This window comes from Leptopilina boulardi, unplaced genomic scaffold (genome assembly GCF_019393585.1).
Source record: "Leptopilina boulardi isolate dan_hultmark-lab unplaced genomic scaffold, ZJU_Lbou_2.1 LbouV2_66, whole genome shotgun sequence".
NCBI lineage: Eukaryota > Metazoa > Arthropoda > Insecta > Hymenoptera > Figitidae > Leptopilina > Leptopilina boulardi.
This window is the reverse complement of record NW_026138012.1, coordinates 248,220-267,670: the sequence shown is the minus strand read 5'-3', so window position 1 is coordinate 267,670 and position 19,451 is coordinate 248,220. Positions and strand designations below refer to the sequence as shown.

Below are 19,451 nucleotides of genomic sequence, written 5' to 3'. Positions count from 1 at the left end.
GAACTCAGAAGGAAATGGTTGGGGTCAGCTGACTCGTTCTCGGGGACAATTAGTTCGCCCGGTATGCGTAAAGTCGTACCGTACACATATTCGGCCGGTGATGCTCCGTTGTCCGTAACGTAAATTCGCATGCCCAGAAGCACTGTTGAAATGACGTGAATCCAGTCGTTTTCCGCGTGGCACATTATTGCGGCTTTCAATGTCCTGTGTGACCTTTCCACAAGACCATTCGATGCGGGGTGATAAGACGTTGTTCGAATTCTGTCGCAGCCAATCACGCGCCTGAGTTCTGAGAATAATCTAGCTTCAAATTGTGTGCCCTGATCGGTTGTCAATGTTTCTGGGCTCCCGAAGCGTGTGATCCAGTTGTCCACAAACGCACGACAAACTGTCTGGGCGCTGATGTTTTTTAGGGGGATTGCCTCGGGCCATCGCGAAAACTTGTCAATAAGAGTGAGACAGTAGCGGTATCCTTCGCAATCGGGCAGTGGTCCTATTATGTCCATGTGTATGTGCTTAAAACGACCTGAGGGGAGTGCAAAATTTGCGGGTTGCATGTGAACGTGTCTCCCCGTTTTGGCACGCTGACACTGTAGACAGCCTCTTGCCCACGATTTGAGATCTTTATTGATAGACGGCCATGTGTATTTCCGCTTGATTAGGCGAGTTGTTGCCCTGGAACTGGGATGAGATGGGTTATGGAACAACTGAAACACCTGGAATCTTAAATTTTTTGGGATGATTGGTCGAATATTTTCTTCGGATGTGTCACACCAGATTTCCGCGTTTTCGTCGCCTAAACTTATTTTCCGCAACTTTAGAGATGAACTACCCGATTTGAGGATACGTTTCAAGTCATTATCGTTACGTTGTTCATTCGCAATTTGTTCAAATGTTATTGCAGTGGGCATGTTGATTGTATCTACGCGAGACAACGCGTCTGCGACCACATTCTCTTCACCTGATATATGCTGGATTCTATTTGTGAACTGAGAGATTGTGCTGATCTGATGTTGTTGTCTCTTCGAAATTTTGTCGGCTTTTTGAGTTAACGCGTAGATGAGGGGTTTGTGGTCTGTTACCACAGTAAATTCCCTGAACTGCAATGAATGTTTAAAGTGAATTATCGCTTCGTAAATCGCGGTTAATTCGCTGTCGTACGTGCTGTAACGTTGTTGCGTGGGTGTGAATTTTCTTGAGAAGAATCCCAGCGGTTCCCAGTGATCTTTTGTTTTTTGCTCCAATGCGGCTCCCATTCCGGTGTCCGATGCGTCCGTAACTAGGCGCAATTCGGCATCGCTGCATGGATAAGCCAATGTGACCACTGAAGCTAAATCATGTTTGATTTTTTCGAATGCGATTTCCGATTCTTCGTTCCACGCGACTTTTCGTTTGTCATTTTTGCGTACGTCGCGAAGATGTTCGTGAAGAGGTGCTTGCCATCTCGCGGCATGTGGTAAACTTCTCCGATAAAAGTTTACCAGTCTGAGCCAACGTCTGAGATCATTGTTCATAACCGGTTTGGGCCACTTTGTGATCGCTTCGATTTTTTCCGGAGTTGGTTTGGATCCCTCGCTGTTTATCACGAAACCTAGAAACTCAATTTCGGGTTGTCCAAATTGACATTTTGATGGGTTTAAACGTAGACCGAATTTTTTTAAACGACTGAAAACCTCTCTCAAATGTTTTTTGTGTTCTTCCGGATCCCTTGATGCTATCAGGATGTCATCGATGTATGCATAAACATAGTCTAGATCGCCCAAAGCTTGGAATTTGTCCGGTTCCGTTACCGCATTAACGCGTCTGAAATCTCCGCATATCCTCCAGGTTCCATCTTTTTTTAATTTCCTTAAAATGGGTGAAGCCCAAGAACCACTGGATGGTCTGCAAATTTTTGCCTCAATCATTTGTTGAAATTGCGTTTTCGCAATATTTAGTTTTTCTGGGTCTAGTCGCCGTGCACGTTGTGCTATTGGATATCCGGTTGTTATTATGTGGTGCACCGTGCTGCAGTTCGATATATTTGTCGAGTCTTGAAGATTGGTGATTTCCGGAAATTCGTCCAATATTTTTGCCTACTCTGAAGAGCGATCTATGAGGCTGACATTGCGAAAATTTGCATGTTTGAGAGTTGCGTTAATTTGCAAATTTGTACATGAGTCTGTTATTTTTCGGGCGCGTTGATCCACAAGGAGTCCATAATGGGCTAACATGTCTGCACCAATAATGGGGTATGGAACATCCGCTACACAAAATTCCCATGCGAAGTCACGACGTAATCCGAGATTGAGATTCAGGCGTTTAGTACCGTATGTTGGAATGCGAGAGTTGTTTGCCGCGAAAAGAGTTAGTTCCGCCGGGGTGACATTTAAATTTCCGATACGTGGAATAATAGAAATATCGGACCCCGTGTCGATTAAAAACATTAAACGCGAGTTTTTATCAAAAACGTGAAGACGCTTCGAGCCTTTTGGGTCACCAATTGCGTCGATTCGGTGAGGCTTGTTTATTTTCCCGAGTCCTGTTTCTTTGCCCAGTTGCATGGTGCTGTGCATTTATTTGGAAGGCATTTGTCCTGAAATTTCCAATGATACCAGCACACGTCCTGCGAGTTATCGTAACGGGGTCGATTTCGAGATTTCTCACGACGTGAATTTGATCGCGACCGATTTTGTGATTTATTACGTTTTTGTCCTCGGAATTGGTTCCGTCCTCTATTCGCGTTGTTAATTTTTTTATGTAAATTCGCTAATTCTGCGGTGATCGCGTCGATTCTCGTTAAAATCTCGGGGGTGGAATTTTCTATCGCAGCGATACTGGTAGGTTGCTCGGTTTTTCCTTGTCCTTGCATTTCTTCCGTAATTTTATCTGCCATTTTCGCGAGTTCCGCTAAATCCTTTGTAGAACTTAGAGTTAAAATTTGTCGGTGTAACGTTGGTAAATGTTCCATAAATAGGGAACGTAATACTTCCTCGCTGCACTGACCGTTCGCGGTATTACGCATTTGACTAAGAATAAACGAAGGTTTGCCGTTTAAAACTTCCCCTTTTAATAATTGTCGCAGGCGATGTTCGTTACTCGTGCCGAAATTCTCGAGAATACCTTTTTTAATTTGCGAATAAACATTCTCGGGTGGAGGGTCTAGTAAAACTATGCATCGAACACAAGTTAAAATTTCTGAGTCGATCGCGGCCACTAAAACGTCGGCTTTATCCTTTTCTACTTCGACCTTATGTCTATTTAAAAGTCTTTCAACCTGATTAAATCTTAAATCTGGATCGTTTTTATTAAATGGGGGTAACCGAATAACCGAATTGCGATTGAATTGTTTTTCATCTTGAGACATAGTGACTAGCGGGGGTAGGTGACTCGTTTGTGACACAGGAGTTAATGTTACTGGTGGGGTGTCACTTCTTTCACTTGATGTCGCGGAGTTAGATACACTTGTTCCACTCCCGTGAATGGTATATTCGTTAAACGTGTCAAGCAAGCTTGGTTGTGAGTTCCCCTCAAGATTGTCCTGCGAGCGCGGTTCTGGGGTTGGTAATTTTTTGGGTGGGGTGCGTGCGGTTTTGTTTGATCTGCGTAACGGTTCGGTATTCGAGGGGTCGTATTCGGCAGAAATTTCTTCCGGGCTTTCCCCACTTGTTGATTGAGAGTCGCTCGTTGGATTTGCTGTTGATGGGAATCCTTTAAACTCGTTTCCTTTTTCTTGACCGCGGGTAACTACCATTACTCACGCGACGTAACCGCCGGGGAAACACCACCACAAGATTATTGTTTTCGGGTTATTTTAAGATTATTTTTTAAACTCAGAAATTGATAAAATGTAAAATAGAGAAAATTTTTTCACTTCAATGACCGTACCCGGAATGACACAAGATTCAGCTTTAAATTATTTAAAATTCATTTCTTAAAATAATTGTTTTATTACAGAAGAAAAATATTTTATTGTTATTAAATTGCATAAGCAAGTACTGCAAATGTTATCTCAAAGATATGTGTCATAATCTGATTCATAATATGGGACATACACAGACAAGTATACATACACTTACAATACATGACATTTCTGTCACAAACATAATTTTTTACTCAGACTTACATACAATTATTTTCTGGTCGTTGGAGAATTTCTGGACGTTGAGTTGCTTGTTTCTCTCGTCCTTTGCCGGCAACCAGCCAGCTGTGCGGGGGGTGAGATGAATGTTGCGCTCCTGCGCGCTATCAGTTGATCTCTTCGTAGAGCGGTATTTGGTGGGCAACCAGCCCGCTGTACTGAAGATGGGTTGATTGACACGCACCTGCGCGTTGTTCCTGTATCTGTCTCACCTCTCGTTATATTGGGCAACCAGCCCGCTGAGTGGGTGTCGAGTTGAGCTGCGCACTGTCCTCTGCTACCTACTTGGCACTGCGGTGGGGGTTGTTAAAATCCAATATGGCGAGCACTGAATTTTTGCTGCTGAGCTCCGCACACAGATGTTTGGTGGGGGTGTGACGCTGTTTTTGGCGGGATCTGGAATTTTCCGCTTGCTTTCACACACTTTTCCCAACACTTAAATTGCTGATTTTTCCCCTTATTTCCGGCAGGTTCACTGGCTGCTCCTCGACTTCCTTCTCGTTGATGACTGAATGGTTTTTGGCAATCTTTTTATTTGAGGTGCAATAGTGAAACACCTCAAATTGTTTCCCAACGGAGAGATATCGAACTTGATGAGATATAACGTGGGACGTACACTAATCGATATGGCGTCGTTTAGTGACCGACGCTTTCCGGCCTTTTTGGTGTAGTGAAAGTTCACGTTTTTACTGAGGAATTTCACTTTTTCACTGTGATACTTTTTATCCCGGTTTTTATTTAGCACTTTTTGCGTAGTTTCGGGGTCACCAGTGTGGAAATACTGAGTAGCTGCACTAGGCGGGAATTATGACTCCAAGTATTGTGAGACTACAAGGCTTCCAACATGCCTTTCAGAAGGATTAAAATAAGTGCTAATTAGGTCAGGTTAAATAAACACTGGACACTTATGTCAGGAATATATAAATTGGTATATTTTTTCTATTGTTATATATAATATCACAGATAAATAACTATATGTCGAATAGCAACAAATAAGTACGTCCGCACTCTCTCACGTTCGGGGATTCTCTACCTAGCGTCACTCAAGAGGTACGCGGGAGAAGTCCTTAAGACGGTATCACAAGTTTGCTACTAGTTTACAATATTTACGACGACCTAAAGGCGGACTCCCCACAGTATAACTATTTAAGAACACGGAATAATTAGTCTAAAGTATTTACATGGTCTAGAACTGATATAAATTAAGTAGCAACATGCAATAACTCACTAAGCGCGCGAACGCACGCTTTTATTCCGGTCGGGTAGCAGTAAACGGCTCAGATGCACTCACTGCTACTTAACTGGCAATAGATTACTTGAAAATGATCTTCTAGAAGTCAAAGAAGGGTCTATGTATGTAGGCGGTATCGCCTATTGAGTAAGAATCACTTTTTTTGCTTAAAAAACTTGAAAAACTTTAAACGCGTTGTTCTGAAAACTGCATATTTTCAACATTGTCACACTCTCATTTTAAAACTATTCAACCAATTAACTGAAAATTTAGACAGTATGTTTACATTTTTATATTTGATTTCATAAATAATCTGCCTCAATATGTACCTCTTTTGCAACTTATCAAATAGTATATACACGAATACTATTAAGTGAAAGATCAATGAAATTGTGAATATATACATAATACTTCATAGGTTATGGTCAGTTTTTTAATAATCAACTAATAATGATAATTTTTTATTAGTAATTTTTATGTACACAGTAAAAAGAAAATCTTATTTTAAGATGAGTCTTAAAATCAGCGCTAGTAGTTATAATGGAAATTGCATTACGTAAATTCAGCAAAGCTGTCTTAAAAATGTTGCCTCTTAAAATAAGACCTCTTTTCGGCCTTAAAATAAGACTTTCTTTTTACAGTGTATTCATATTATGTGATTATTACTTTTACTGAAATGTCCACTACACTTAAAGTTAATTAAACATTTTGATACAAAATCTTCAATAAATTTAAAATAGGTACCTGGGTGCCTCGTCCGCCAGTAGAAAGTGTTTTTTCCTCAGTCCCATAAAGGTTAAATTAATTAAAATATTAAAGGGATAGGGTTCTTAAACTTAACAGAGACTTATATTTAAATTCAAAATTAATATTTATTTTTTTAAAAAAACTTATTAAATATATTCACAATTTTCATAAAAAGATTTTAAATTAGTAAACGTGGGATCAACTTCATCACCAGTTTCTTTAACAATAGCACTTATCTATTGATTTGGAGGATCAAAAATCAATCGCGAAGAATCTTTACATTTTTTACAACACAATTATCATTATAAAGAGAATGATTCGTACATGTTAACAAATCAGTTTTAATTTTTTTCAACGATAGACATTCAAAATCTTCTAAATTTTGTACATTTACTAAATATTTTTCGGGGAATTATTAAAAATCCTTTTTCGGGGAATCGGCTTCGGGGAAACGGTTGTCGGGGAACTTGCATTCGGGGAAATGACAGGGAATCTAAATGGAGATCTTTCTCTCCCTGGGAAATTCGATGTTCCAACTGCTTTTTCAGTGATATTAATTCCTCTAACTGGTTTTTTCGTTTTTTCTGGATGCAGTGATATCCCTTGTAGTGTGTTGTCCAGTGCAGCCTTCTTTGCTCTTATAAATTCTATGTGAAGTGACTTCGCTAAAGTTTCGTTTTTCAGCACCAGCATTATTGGTCTTGGTTTCTGGTTGCCCTGTTTAAAATTCCCAATTCTATGAATATTAGTACCAGCTATTGAGGAAGAATCCAAAAATGTTGAAATAAGTTTGAGTGTATTAAGTTCATCAGTTTTTTTATCATCATTGTCACAAGTAGTGACACTCGATTCAGAAAGCCCAAACAGTATTAGATTACATTTTCGTTTTATTATGTCCTCAAATTCAGATAAACAATTATTAATTTGAGAAAAGCGATCTAATTTTGTAGATGTGTTATTCGATAAATCGTGTAAATTACCTTCAATAATCGTAACTCTCTCAGTCAAATTGTCAACTCTTTTGACAGTGCCACCAACTGTAGTGTGCAAGGCGTTCCAATCCTCAACTATATCATGTACATCAGAAGTGATGTTTCCTATATCGTTTTTTATATCTTTTATTGAGGCAGACATTGTGTCTAATTTATTGTTTAAGGCAGACATTGCATTATTCACTATTCGCTCAATATCAGATACAGTAACTGCAGTTTGCACTTGAGAAGATGAGGGGGAACATCAAGGCTGATGCGTGAATTCGCACGTGGTGGGCCACAACATCGCGAATAAGAACCATTTTCTAGCAGCACTGACCTGGATGCACATGAGGAGTGGTACGGAGCATGACAACCAATGAACTCTTTGATAGCGTCTACAACTTTTTTGCCACAACGAACACAAAATTTATCACCAGTATTTAATTTTGAGTCACACATTTTATATGAAAGTCAATTTTGAGGTTAGAAAACTATAAGTACGGTCCTCAATGATTAAGAGAAAGACAAAATAAATAAAAACAGTAACAAATTGTAGGCACCAAAACAAACAACCAGATTGACCGAAAACACTCAAGCCGAACCAAACTCGGAAAAATTTATTTAAAAAAGTATACTGAGCCACAAGCGAAAACGTGTTCAGAAGTAGCCACCTAGCAGATAAAAATTCGTAAAAAAAATTGAATAAATTGCAAAATAACCCTTTTTTGGGATGAAAATGCAAAATAACCCTTTTTCGGTTTAAAATTGAAAAAAACATGTTACAAATAAAAGTATGTAAGATTTTTTAAAAGCATATGGCAAAGTATTTTGATTTATTTAAAAATAAGTGAAAATAGATTTTCCAAGGACGGTGTCGGTGTCGCTTTTGGAAATTTGTTAACTTAATATAATAGAAGATGTTTCGTTTTAAAATAAGAAATGTTAAAATTATTAATTTAAAAAGAATTGATTTCAATGACTTTTAAAATTAGGCACAATATTATAGGTTCCTAACTAAAAATTTAAAAAACAAGAATAAATAATAAAAAAACCATAAAAATTGGTAAAAAATTGTTTATAAGTAACTTTTTAAAAATAGAGTAATTTTAAAGGTATATATCCAAAAATTCGTAAAAAAATTGCATGAAATTGCAAAATAACCCTTTTTTGAGATGAAAATGCAAAATATACCTTTTTTGGGTTAAAAAATTGAAAAAAATAGTTTATAAGTAACTTTTTAAAAATAGAGTAATTTTAAAGGTATATATCCAAAAATTCGTAAAAAATTGCATAAAATTGCAAAATAACCCGTTTTGGGATGAAAATGCAAAATAACCCTTTTTCGGTTTAAAATTGAAAAAACATGTTACAAAAAAAAGTATGTAAGATTTTCTAAAAGCATATGGCAAAGTATTTTGATTTGTTTGAAAATAAGTGAAAATAGATTTTCCAAGGACGGTGTCGAGGTCACGTTGTCGGTGTCACTTTTGCAAATTTGTTAACTTAATATAATAGAAGATTGTCATTCTATTAGTTCCGGATTTGAAATATTAAATGTAATGATTTAGATTAGTATTTAGCCAATTATAATTTGAAATTTTAAATTCTTAAAAAATTTTCAAGGACATTGGTTCCAAGACGACAAAGTGGAGGTAACCAATCGTGCATCTCAAACAAAAATTAAAAACTTTTAATTAAATGAATTTAAACTAAATCTATTATTATAATATACAGTTTTTATTTTTTTTCTAAAACTCACTATAATTTCCACTAATATTATCTGTATTTTTTACTGGTATTTTGAGATATTAATTACAAAACGCTTAAAATCCCATTTCAATTTCAAAAAATATTGAATTATTGTGTCACATATGTAGATTTTTACTTTTATTTTATAATTCTAAAAAAATATTGTGAATCAAGGATTATATACATTAATTCTATAAAATTTTAATTGACAATCTAAAAAATATTTATTTCACAAGTTTGTGAAGTTTAAAAATTAAATTTTTTAAATTCTTTTGATCTACCAGTAATTACGTCAAAAATAATATGTTAAAATGCGGCATAGTGGCGCTGATAAAGTAGGTAAATTTAGTAACAATCTACCAAAAAATGAAAAATTTTTTATTTTTAGCATTTTTAAAAAAAATAACGTATCTGTGTGTTAGGGTTAGAATATGATTGGAAAAGGTTTTAGGTTTTTATAGAAATCAATCATAAAACAAAAAAAAAACCTTCTACGACCATTCTATCATTTAGAATTAAACCAAATTAATAATATTCAAATCAATAACAAATCGACATTCCTAAATAATCAATCAATATTCGGTAGATTAAATAATCAATATTAAATATTCCAAAATGCAATAATCCTTAATTCAATAATCAATATTCAATAAATCAATATATCGATATTCAATAAATCACAAATCAATATTCAACATATCAATAATAAATAAACCAATATTTAATAATTCAATACTCCACGAATCAATACTTCACAAATCAATATTCAATAACACAGGCACACAAAAAATAAAAAGCTGTTTGGCCGAGACACTACACTGGTCTATTTCCATGTATTTTTTCACGCTGAATCCGAATCCAAAGTCAGAATTATCAGATTGGCTTTTATTTTTGAGATAAACTCAAAAATCTGCTCAGAAAGAAAAAGAAAATCAAAAAGTTAAAAAATTTTTGAATGTCACTGCGATAGTGTAATTCCATGTATTTTTTGTCGCTGAATCCGAATCCAAAGTCAGAATTGTTAGATTTGCTCAAATTTTTGAGATAATTGCAAAAAAAACGCAAGTAACAAAAAACTCAAAATACTCAAAATCAGTTTTTTGGAATTATCTTCAAAATTTGATCCAATCTGTCAATTCTGACATTGAATTCGGATTCAGCGTGAAAAAATACATGAAAATGCACTATCGTAGTGTTTCGGCAAAAAAAATTATCTGTGCCCCTAATTCAGAATTTTTATCAGTTTTTGGCGATTTTAGCGCACAGATAATTTTTTTTGCCGAAACACTACGATCGTGCATTTTCATGTATTTATTCACGCTGAATCCGAATTCGAAGTCAGGATTGACAGATTGGATCAAATTTTGAAGATAATTCCAAAAAACTGATTTTGAGTATTTTGAGTTTTTTGTTACTTGCGTTTTTTTACAATTATCTCAAAAATTTGAGCAAATATAACAATTCTGACTTTGGATTCGGATTCAGCGACAAAAAATACATGGAATTACACTATCGCAGTGACATTCAAAAATTTTTTAACTTTTTGATTTTATTTTTCTTTCTGAGCAGATTTTTGAGTTTATCTTAAAAATAAAAGCCAATCTGATAATTCTGACTTTGGATTCGGATTCAGCGTGAAAAAATACATGGAAATAGACTAGTGTAGTGTCTCGGCCAAACAGCTTTTTATTTTTTGCGTGCCTGTGTAATCAATATCTCAATAATCAATGATTCAATCCAACTAAAAGGATTTCTCCACTGAGAAAATTCTTTTACAATCAACACTTTAAGCAACCCTAAACTGTCTGCTTAGTAAAGCAAACTATACCGGTTCTTGCCGTCAATCTTAACATGGTTTTGACATCTGTGTTTTAAAATGTGCGAGATGGATCTTAAACAACTGTTAAAAAGTTGTGGGCTCGTGAAATATATTCATGTCTTTGAAGGTAAGTTCGTAATAAATTACAAAAGCACGTGTAATTTCAGGTTCAATATTTAAAACAGATACCACGTAAACATAATATTGTATAAATTAAACTTTAAAGTAATATGCATTTATTTATATTTTTGTTATATTTTTCAGCAAATAAAATTGACTCCTTTTCCTTGCCATTATTAACTTTTGACACTTTGGGTTCGTTAATTTCTCCCATAGGAGAAAGGATAAAATTTTTGCATGAAGTTGCTAAATTACAGAACAAGTTTCAAGTAAGTAAAAAAATTAATAAGTATATTAATAAAATTTTATGTTTTATATAAATAAATTTTCATATAATTCTCAGGTGTTTGTTGATGAAGTAGACAAAAATCAAGATTTTAACAATATCGCTGATAATTCTTTGCTTAACGCCATTCCGAAACCTTTGACAGATCCAAACCCAGTTGAAATTATAATTGCGAATCCTACTCCTGATGAAAACTCAAATTCAGTACCAACTGAAATCGATGTGCCAGCGGATGTCAGTATTAAAACATTAATTATTTAAACCTAATTTTTTAATATAAATTTAACAAAAATTAATTTTGAAAAAATAATATTAACCTCAAATTTATGACTAACTAGGTAATGTTTCCTAATAATATTTTGTTACTTCTCAATCTTAAATATTATAACTTTTCTTTTATGATTTTTGATTGCAAAAATCTAATTTAAAAAATGTTACTGTCAAAAAGAATTTTTTCTGACTCAAGGTGAATTGTCAGAAAGTTATGAGCAAAAAATATTAAAATTCTATTTCTGCAGATATATTTAAATTTGGAAAATAGGTACAACTATTAACTGTTTCTTTTCAAATGAATAAAGTTTTTTACTTCGACGACTTTACTGATAATTTTTAATTTATTATTTTGATATTAATTTTGTTAGCATAATTTAAATTTTTTTCTTAATTAAAAATTTTTTTAATTAATTTTTTTTTTAATTTGTAATTTTAAATCTTTGTTAAATTGTGTAATTCAATTTTTTTATTTTAAAACTTAACAGATTCCTTTTTAAATTTAGACAAATTAAAACAAATGGTAAACCACCTGAAAAGCAGTATTTGGACGAATATAATCAAAGTTTATTAGCGGAATTAATAATCGATAATGAGTTGAAAACTGCTAACACTGAGTAATTATTCTTTTTGATTTTGACTATTTTGTTTAACATTTGCTACTCTTTAAAAAATAACAATAATTATTTTATTGTGCTTGTAGGATTAATACTTCTGGATTGAAGCAGTTAGCTAAGTTTATAGAACAAATATTTTCTAATGAAAAGCAGGTTAGAATAAATCGTCTTTGAATTGAAATAAGTGTAATATACTTAAATAATTTTTCAAATTTTTGGATATTTACAGGGAATTTATTATGTTCCTTATTCTTCTGTAAGAGTAAACGGAAAAGTAGTTAAAAAATATAGCGCCAAAGGAAAACAGTGGTGGAAATATACAAATTCTTGTAAAACTCTGAGACGTGACGGATTGCGCTTATCAACACGAAAAAACACTTCAGTACCAAGCAGTTCGAATCAATGTGAGTTTAAAATTTTGATTAATTTTCCTTTTAGTACAGAAATTATTTTATATTATTTATTATTATTAATTTTTTTTCTTTGCTCACAGCTACTGCTGGTCTTGAGTCCGTAAATGGATGTCTTCTTTGGCTAGAAGGACAAAGAGAGATTACAGAAACTGTAAAACAGAGATGGAAGAAAACCTCGAGGCAAAGATTAAATTTGCTGCTCGATGATCAAATTCAACGCGGTACGATCATCAGAAGATCTGGACAATGCCTGATTAAGGGGACTTTCTGGTTTAGAATTTCAAAAAAAATCGATTTTTTTTGCTTAAAAATGTTCCATAGTATCATAGAATTACTGTCCCAAAACGTTTTTTAAAAAATATGTACAAAAACAAAAGTTATAACAATATTTATGACGGTATGTATTTCAACAACAATCTACAGTTATCTTATTTACATATTTGATGTTCCTCTTTTATTGATATTAGCTTGAAACATGTTACTCGAGGGTTTTTGGGGTCGCTGATTACGAATTTGATGTCAGTTTTTGAAAATACAAAATGGCATCAAATTCGTAATCAGCGACCCCAAAAACCCCCGAATAGCAAGTTTTAATGAAATACGGTTGAATTTTTATTTTTTCGTCCGCCATAATGGATCCGCCATTTTAAATTTTCAAAAACGGACATCAAATTCGTAATCAGCGACCCCAAAAACCCCCGAGTAACAAGTTTTAAGCAAATCCGGTTGAATTTTTATTTTTTCGTCCGCCATATTGGATCCGCCATTTTGGATTTTCCAAAACGGACATCAAATTCGTAATCAGCGACCCCAAAAACAGCGGGATACGAAGTTCTATTGTAATAAAAAGTTGTTTGATATTCATGACTCAATGAATTATGTTATGAAAACATTGAACGCGTTTTTCTCGAAAACTCATTTTTCAAACTGGTACAGAGCTTTTCTCGAAATCTACCGAACCGATTTTGAAATCCCAACAATTTTTCGATTCTTTATTTAAAAAACTGGTGCCTAAACCTCTAAAAACTCATATTTCTACCCCCTGTGTTTTTATATGGAGGTAAATTGACCCAAAAACACGGCGTTTTTGCGAGTTTTTGAGAAAAATGTACATAAAAAATAAAAAAACCTTTAAAAAAAATCGATTTTGAGGTTTAGGCACAAGAATAAATCCTTATAAAGAGATTCCCGTTTGGAACTTGAATTTATGTATTACAGGTTGCCCGGAATCTAACGTACCAAAAAAAAGGTATCTTTTGGAACACGCCACCTACAGCTATGAAATTGAACTAAATACACTCAAACATATTTTTTAAATTTTCTCTACGCAATGTGCTACAATGTCCAAAAATAGTTTTTACAATTTATTTAATACTGTTCTTACAATAAAGGTTTTAAAACCTTCCTTTTTTGTCAATTCTAAACCAGAAAGTCCCCTTAATAATTACTTTGTCAAGTATCCATTTTTAAGGCAACCGGGAGGACACTTGCTGGAAATATTATTGTTAAAATATATTTTATTGAAAAAGTTGTTACAAGTTTTAATTATTTATAGTTAGAAGAAGATTTTTTGACAAAGTATCCTGCCTATAGTAACAAACTGTTTGAAAAGTGGACAGATTTTAAAAGAAAAGTTCTTCAATTATCTGGGGAAACTAATGAAACCAGTAATTTAATAATTTTTTCTAATCTCATATTATTTTAAAGAAAAAAATTTTAATTAGTTGCTAAAATAAATAATACATAATAAAAAAAATATATAATATAAAATCAACAGTAAAATAAAATATAAATGAAAAACATAACATTAAATTACAAAATTTATTCATATAATTAGTTCTAATTTAACTTTTTTCAGATTCTAGTGATGGAGAGGTACTCGTAAAATTCTGTAACATAGTTACATCAGTACAGAAGTCCAAGCGAGTTTGCAAAACGTGGGTTGCAAATAGCGAAGAAATGAAAGAAGTTTTCATTCTCCATGTGAAAGTAAATTTTGAAAAAAATTCTTTTTAAGATAATGTTTAATACAGATTTTTATGATTGTCAATATTTTAAATTTGATAATTAATATTTTTTTCAGAGTAATGATTCTTTTAAGACTGAGATTGACAGACTGATTAATCGAGCTGTAGCTAATAAATTACACATCTCGCCCTTTGCAATCATCGTAGGACCTATTTGGCTTCTATTCCAAAAAGTTGTTTATGGAATAAATACCCCATGGGATCCATCCAGCAGCGCAGTCGAAAAGTTACTCAAAAATTTCGATTATTTTGGTTAAGATTTATTTTAATCACGTTTTCATTTTTAATTCTATTTTAATTTTTTCGTTTGTTGAAAATGCCACGGTGTACTATTTACGAAGAAACAAAACAAACTGTTGATAGTTTAAAGTTACATTTGAAGATATTTCATAAAAATTATAATGATTTGTTCAAATGTAAAGAGAATGATTGTTACCGAGTTTATAAATATTGGGGAGATTTTCGTAAGCACTTGATAAAAGACCACAAATCTGAAATTCAATCTGACCATTTAGTTGAAGAAAACCTTGAGCCCACAGTAAATGTACACTTCTCCAAAGTAGAATGTGTCTTCCGAAATAAAAAGAAAACGACATTCCCATCAGGCTAGAGACTTCGTTACCAACTGATTTTTCTTTAGATATTGAAAAAACAGTAGAAAAAATTGCTTTAAATTATGTTTGTAAATTGTACGCTGATCCAAAATTAAATCGTAGCCACGTTCAAAAACAAGTTGAAGAAATTAGCGAACTATTAACAAATATTTTTTCTACGATTAAACCGTATTTAAAATCGACAGAAAATCCAGAAAAGTATGAATTGCATTTTAAAAAAGTCACGGATGCAGTAATGAAACCATTTCAAAGCACTTTGTCAACTGAATATCTGAGAATGCGAGCCATTGAAAAAACAGAAAAATATGTTCAAGCTAGAGATTATGTTATCGGTGATCGCTTTGAAAATATTTTCCATCAAGGCAGAGTCATTAAAGAGAGGACCAGTGTTACAGCTGAATTTATCCCAATAGGAGATGTTTTAAAAAATTTTTTGTCAATGCCAGATGTATTACCTAAAATTACAGATTACTTGAAGTACCTTGAAGAAGAAAAAGAAAGTGGCATAATATCAAACTTTGTAAAAGGCGAACTATGGCACAAAAAGAAAAAAGATTTTGGTGACAAATTTGTTCTGCCATTATTTGTCTATTATGACGATTTTGAGATTAACAATCCCCTAAGTTCTCATGCTGGAGTAAACAAGATTGGAGTCATTTATTACTCAATACCGTGTCTTCCTCCTGAATTTCGTGGAAAGGTTGAAAACATTTTTACAACTGGTTTATTTAACGCAAATGACAGAAAATCTCTTCAGGAAGGGAATGATACAGTTTTTGGGATAGTCGTAGAGGAGTTGAATTTCCTTTTTGAAAGTGAAGTTGAATTGAATGTAGAAGGACCAATTACTAAAGTAGATTTTTGTTTTAGGTTTGTTATTAGGTGATAATGAAGCTTTTAAAAGTTCTGGCGGTTTCCAGGAAGGTCCCAATGCGATACGCTATTGCAGAGTATGTAAAATGACGAAAGCTGAAAATCACAAGAATTGTCCCCTTCGAGATGACCTTTTGCGAACTCTTCAACAATACGAAGAGGATGGTTTTCAAAACCCAAAGGAGACAGGCGTAAAAGAAAATTCAATTTATAATCTCGTCTTGCTGTTCCACATTGTATACAACTTCTTTTTCGATTTAGCCCATGATCTTCTTGAAGGCGTCTGCAAATATGACATGCAGCATATTTTGTATGAATTAATTTATGGAAAAGAGAAATCGTTGAATCTTGATGCATTAAATGAAAAATTATTGTCATTCAATTATGAAAAAAATGGATTTACCAATAAGCCACCTCCTATAAAAGCTGACGAAGTGAAGAATAAAAAGTTACACATGAGCGCCAGCGAAATGCGTACCTCTATTTTAATTTTTCCAATTATTTGCAGTGACTTAATTAAGGGTGGAATTGATATGAAGAAGGGAATTTGGCAGCTTTTCGCATTATTAAGACAGATTATGGATATATGTTTTGCCAAATCTTTGAGAATAGAAACATTGGATCTTTTGGATACGCTTGTGACTCGACACCATGATTTGTATATAAAACTTTTCAACGACACGTTAAAACCGAAGTTTCACAATATAAAACATTTTTCGCTCGCTATCAGAATGTCAGGACCTTTGTCTCATCTCAGTCTTCTACGATTTGAATCCAAGCATCGAGTATTGAAGACCATGATCTTGTCCACAACATCTAGAAAAAACCCGTGCCATACAATCGCCATAAAAGAACAACTACGATTATGTTATCGATTTTTATCAAACCAAGGACTCGTTTCTGATTTTGAGTATGGAGGAACTTCTAGTTTGGAATCAATTTTTTCACTGTCTGTAAATGAAATATTACATTGCGAATCCCTTCCTAGTATGTTATTATCAGGACCTTGCTTAGATGTTTCATGGATAAAGTTTAATGGAGTTAAATACAAATCTAACTCCTTTATCATCCTAGACGTAGATTGCGATGGTTATAATTCGGAAAAATTTTGAATATCGAGATCAGCGAAAATCAAAAAATATTTTTTGTGTGTGAGAAGGCCAAAGCAGAATCATTTAGTTCAGAGCTTCAGGCATACACAGTTTTATTTTTAAATGATATTACGTTTTTATCAATTGAAAATTTGTTGCACCCACATGTTGTAATACATTATCGTCTCCCCAACGGTCAAGATGCTATTGCAGTCAGATATGCTGTGTAATTAATTCAATTTATAGAAATTTGCGAAATCATATTTGATTATGTTTATGTATTTGTATGTCAGCGTAATAACTATCAATAAATATTTATTTTCAAAAAATTATAATGTTTTTCAATCACATTACAAATTTGACAATGTTTAATTTAAGTAACTATAGTGTAAAACAATTTTTAAACAATTATTCTATGCTATCAAAAAAATCAAACGAAATCGAGATAAAATATCAATTTTCAAAACTTTAATTGTTATGATACTTATTTTTAGGTTATTATTATTTTAATTATTAAAGTTATTTTCTCACATTTTATTTAAATCTGACATAAATGCTGTTACAGTTCATATCGTAAACGATACGTTTCACGTTGGCAGTCCTGCTAACTAAACGGCCGTTTAGTGAAGCTTACTCTTTGTTTTGTTGAACGAAAATGTCATGACTATGCGCTGAGTTCAATCGACTATCTACTTCTCTCCGTGTTTAAATCTTACAATTATTAATTGAATTTAAGTATCTTTTATTTAAAATTGAAAATTTTAAAAAGTTACGAAATTCGTTCGTAATATTCCGGTTCTTTTGAATATTTTTGAGTTCTGTAAATTTAGGATTTTAAATTGAACCAACACCTAAAATTCTACCAAGTTTCAAGTAAATCGACCAAACCGTTTACGCGTGATGCGCGGTGAAAATTTTGTTGACAGACAGACAAACATATCTAGACATTTTTTTTCTTTGTCATTTTCGGATTTTTTAGTGTATAATAAGAAAAAATATACAAAAAATTTTGAATTCTGAGCAGTGTACAGACAAAAGTCTGATTATATATATATAGATTAAAATTATTACACTTATATTTTACCTATGGGATTCCCAACATTTTGTTTGGTTATGAAGGTGATCAAAAAGACATCCTTCCGGAACAAGTAGAGCATCACTTTGAAACGGTCCTTCTGGAAGTAAAAGTTTGAATTTTATTATATTTATTTAAAATCATAATATAATGACATAAATACATAGACGAAGTTTAAGCTGAGGTAAATAGTGGATTCCACGTTCGTTCATCACGCTAATTTTTTAATTAAATGGGATTTGGCTGTACTTTTGTTAATTCATTACTTTAGCAGTGACTAACATCTTCCCCAAATATTTTTAAAAAATTTTTTAAATGAACGAAAATATGTCATTTTGAAAATTTTTTCACTTTTTTTAAAGATATGTAACTTTAGTTCTAATTAACCTATTTTAGATTCTCAAAAAGGAATTCTTTCGTTTGAAGTGTATTTTTGATTAAAAGTAACACACAAAAAAATAGTGAAAAATAATTTTTTTCTGAAAATTTCAAAAATTAAAAATCAATTTTTGAAAAAACGGCACCTTTAGTTTTTTTCAACATTTTTCTAAATGTTAGGCAAGGAAAAATTATAATGAAAATCTCGAAGAAAATAAGAAAATTGAATTCAATTAAGAAATAAAATGGAAAAATGTTAAGAAAAAGAAGAATAAGACAAGAAGAGAAACTAGTGAATCTGTAGAAGTATTTAAAAATACTAAAAAACAAACAAAAATTATTAAAAGAAAAGCTCCCCTTCAAAGAAAAAGAGGGAGACCCAAGAAACAAAATCATGAAAAAAATAAATGCAATGATTCTTCTGACCCAGAATATATTAATAAAAATGAAGAAAATTATGACACTAGTTCCAGTGACAAAGAATTTTTTACAGATGAAACCGAAAGTGAGTCCGTAGAAGAAATATTTTTACCTAAAATTAATCCAGAAATGGAAAAAAACAAAACATCAAGCAACAGATAATAAATCTCGACCCCCACCGGAGCCACACTGAAAAAGTCTTGGGCGTTTAGAATTCCCAACGCATGTATGAGAAGCACCAAATAAAGAGATTCTGCACAACTTCATTGTGGGGCTAACTGTTTCCCATCTTGGGTGCTCTGAGTGCCCAAGTCTGATGCTGCAGCATCACCAAATCTTGGTAACAATAACGTGGAACATCTGCTCGCCCAACATTTAGCATAGAGGTTGCTCAAAATCATGCTCCAGACACTCCAAAGCAAAGAGCTACTGCATTTCCACTGTTGGAACTGCTGATCGCTTAAGACTTTTTCAGTGCACCTCCTTCTCAAGAAATTCCGTCGGTCGAACAATTACCTAAAAAACGAAACATGATAGAATGTAGAGACCAACTTACAATGCGAAAAGATAATTACGCTTATTTTACTTCGATAACAGGTGAACCTAGAGGTACAGGATCAAAATTAC

General features: G+C 33.0%; 1 protein-coding gene across 2 annotated transcripts in view; it reads right to left on the bottom strand.

Moving 5' to 3' along the window:
• LOC127290437 (amyloid-beta-like protein) overlaps nt 1–19,451 on the bottom strand; it is a 694,733-nt gene that overhangs the window by 521,271 nt on the left and 154,011 nt on the right. Inside the window, exon 5 of one of the 2 annotated variants that reach the window (XM_051318992.1) lies at nt 18,036–18,123. In XM_051318992.1, the coding sequence (XP_051174949.1) occupies nt 18,036–18,123 (88 nt within the window). Of the gene's footprint in view, nt 1–18,035; nt 18,127–19,451 lie in introns of both variants that reach the window. The other variant, XM_051318991.1, reaches the window with a different exon arrangement.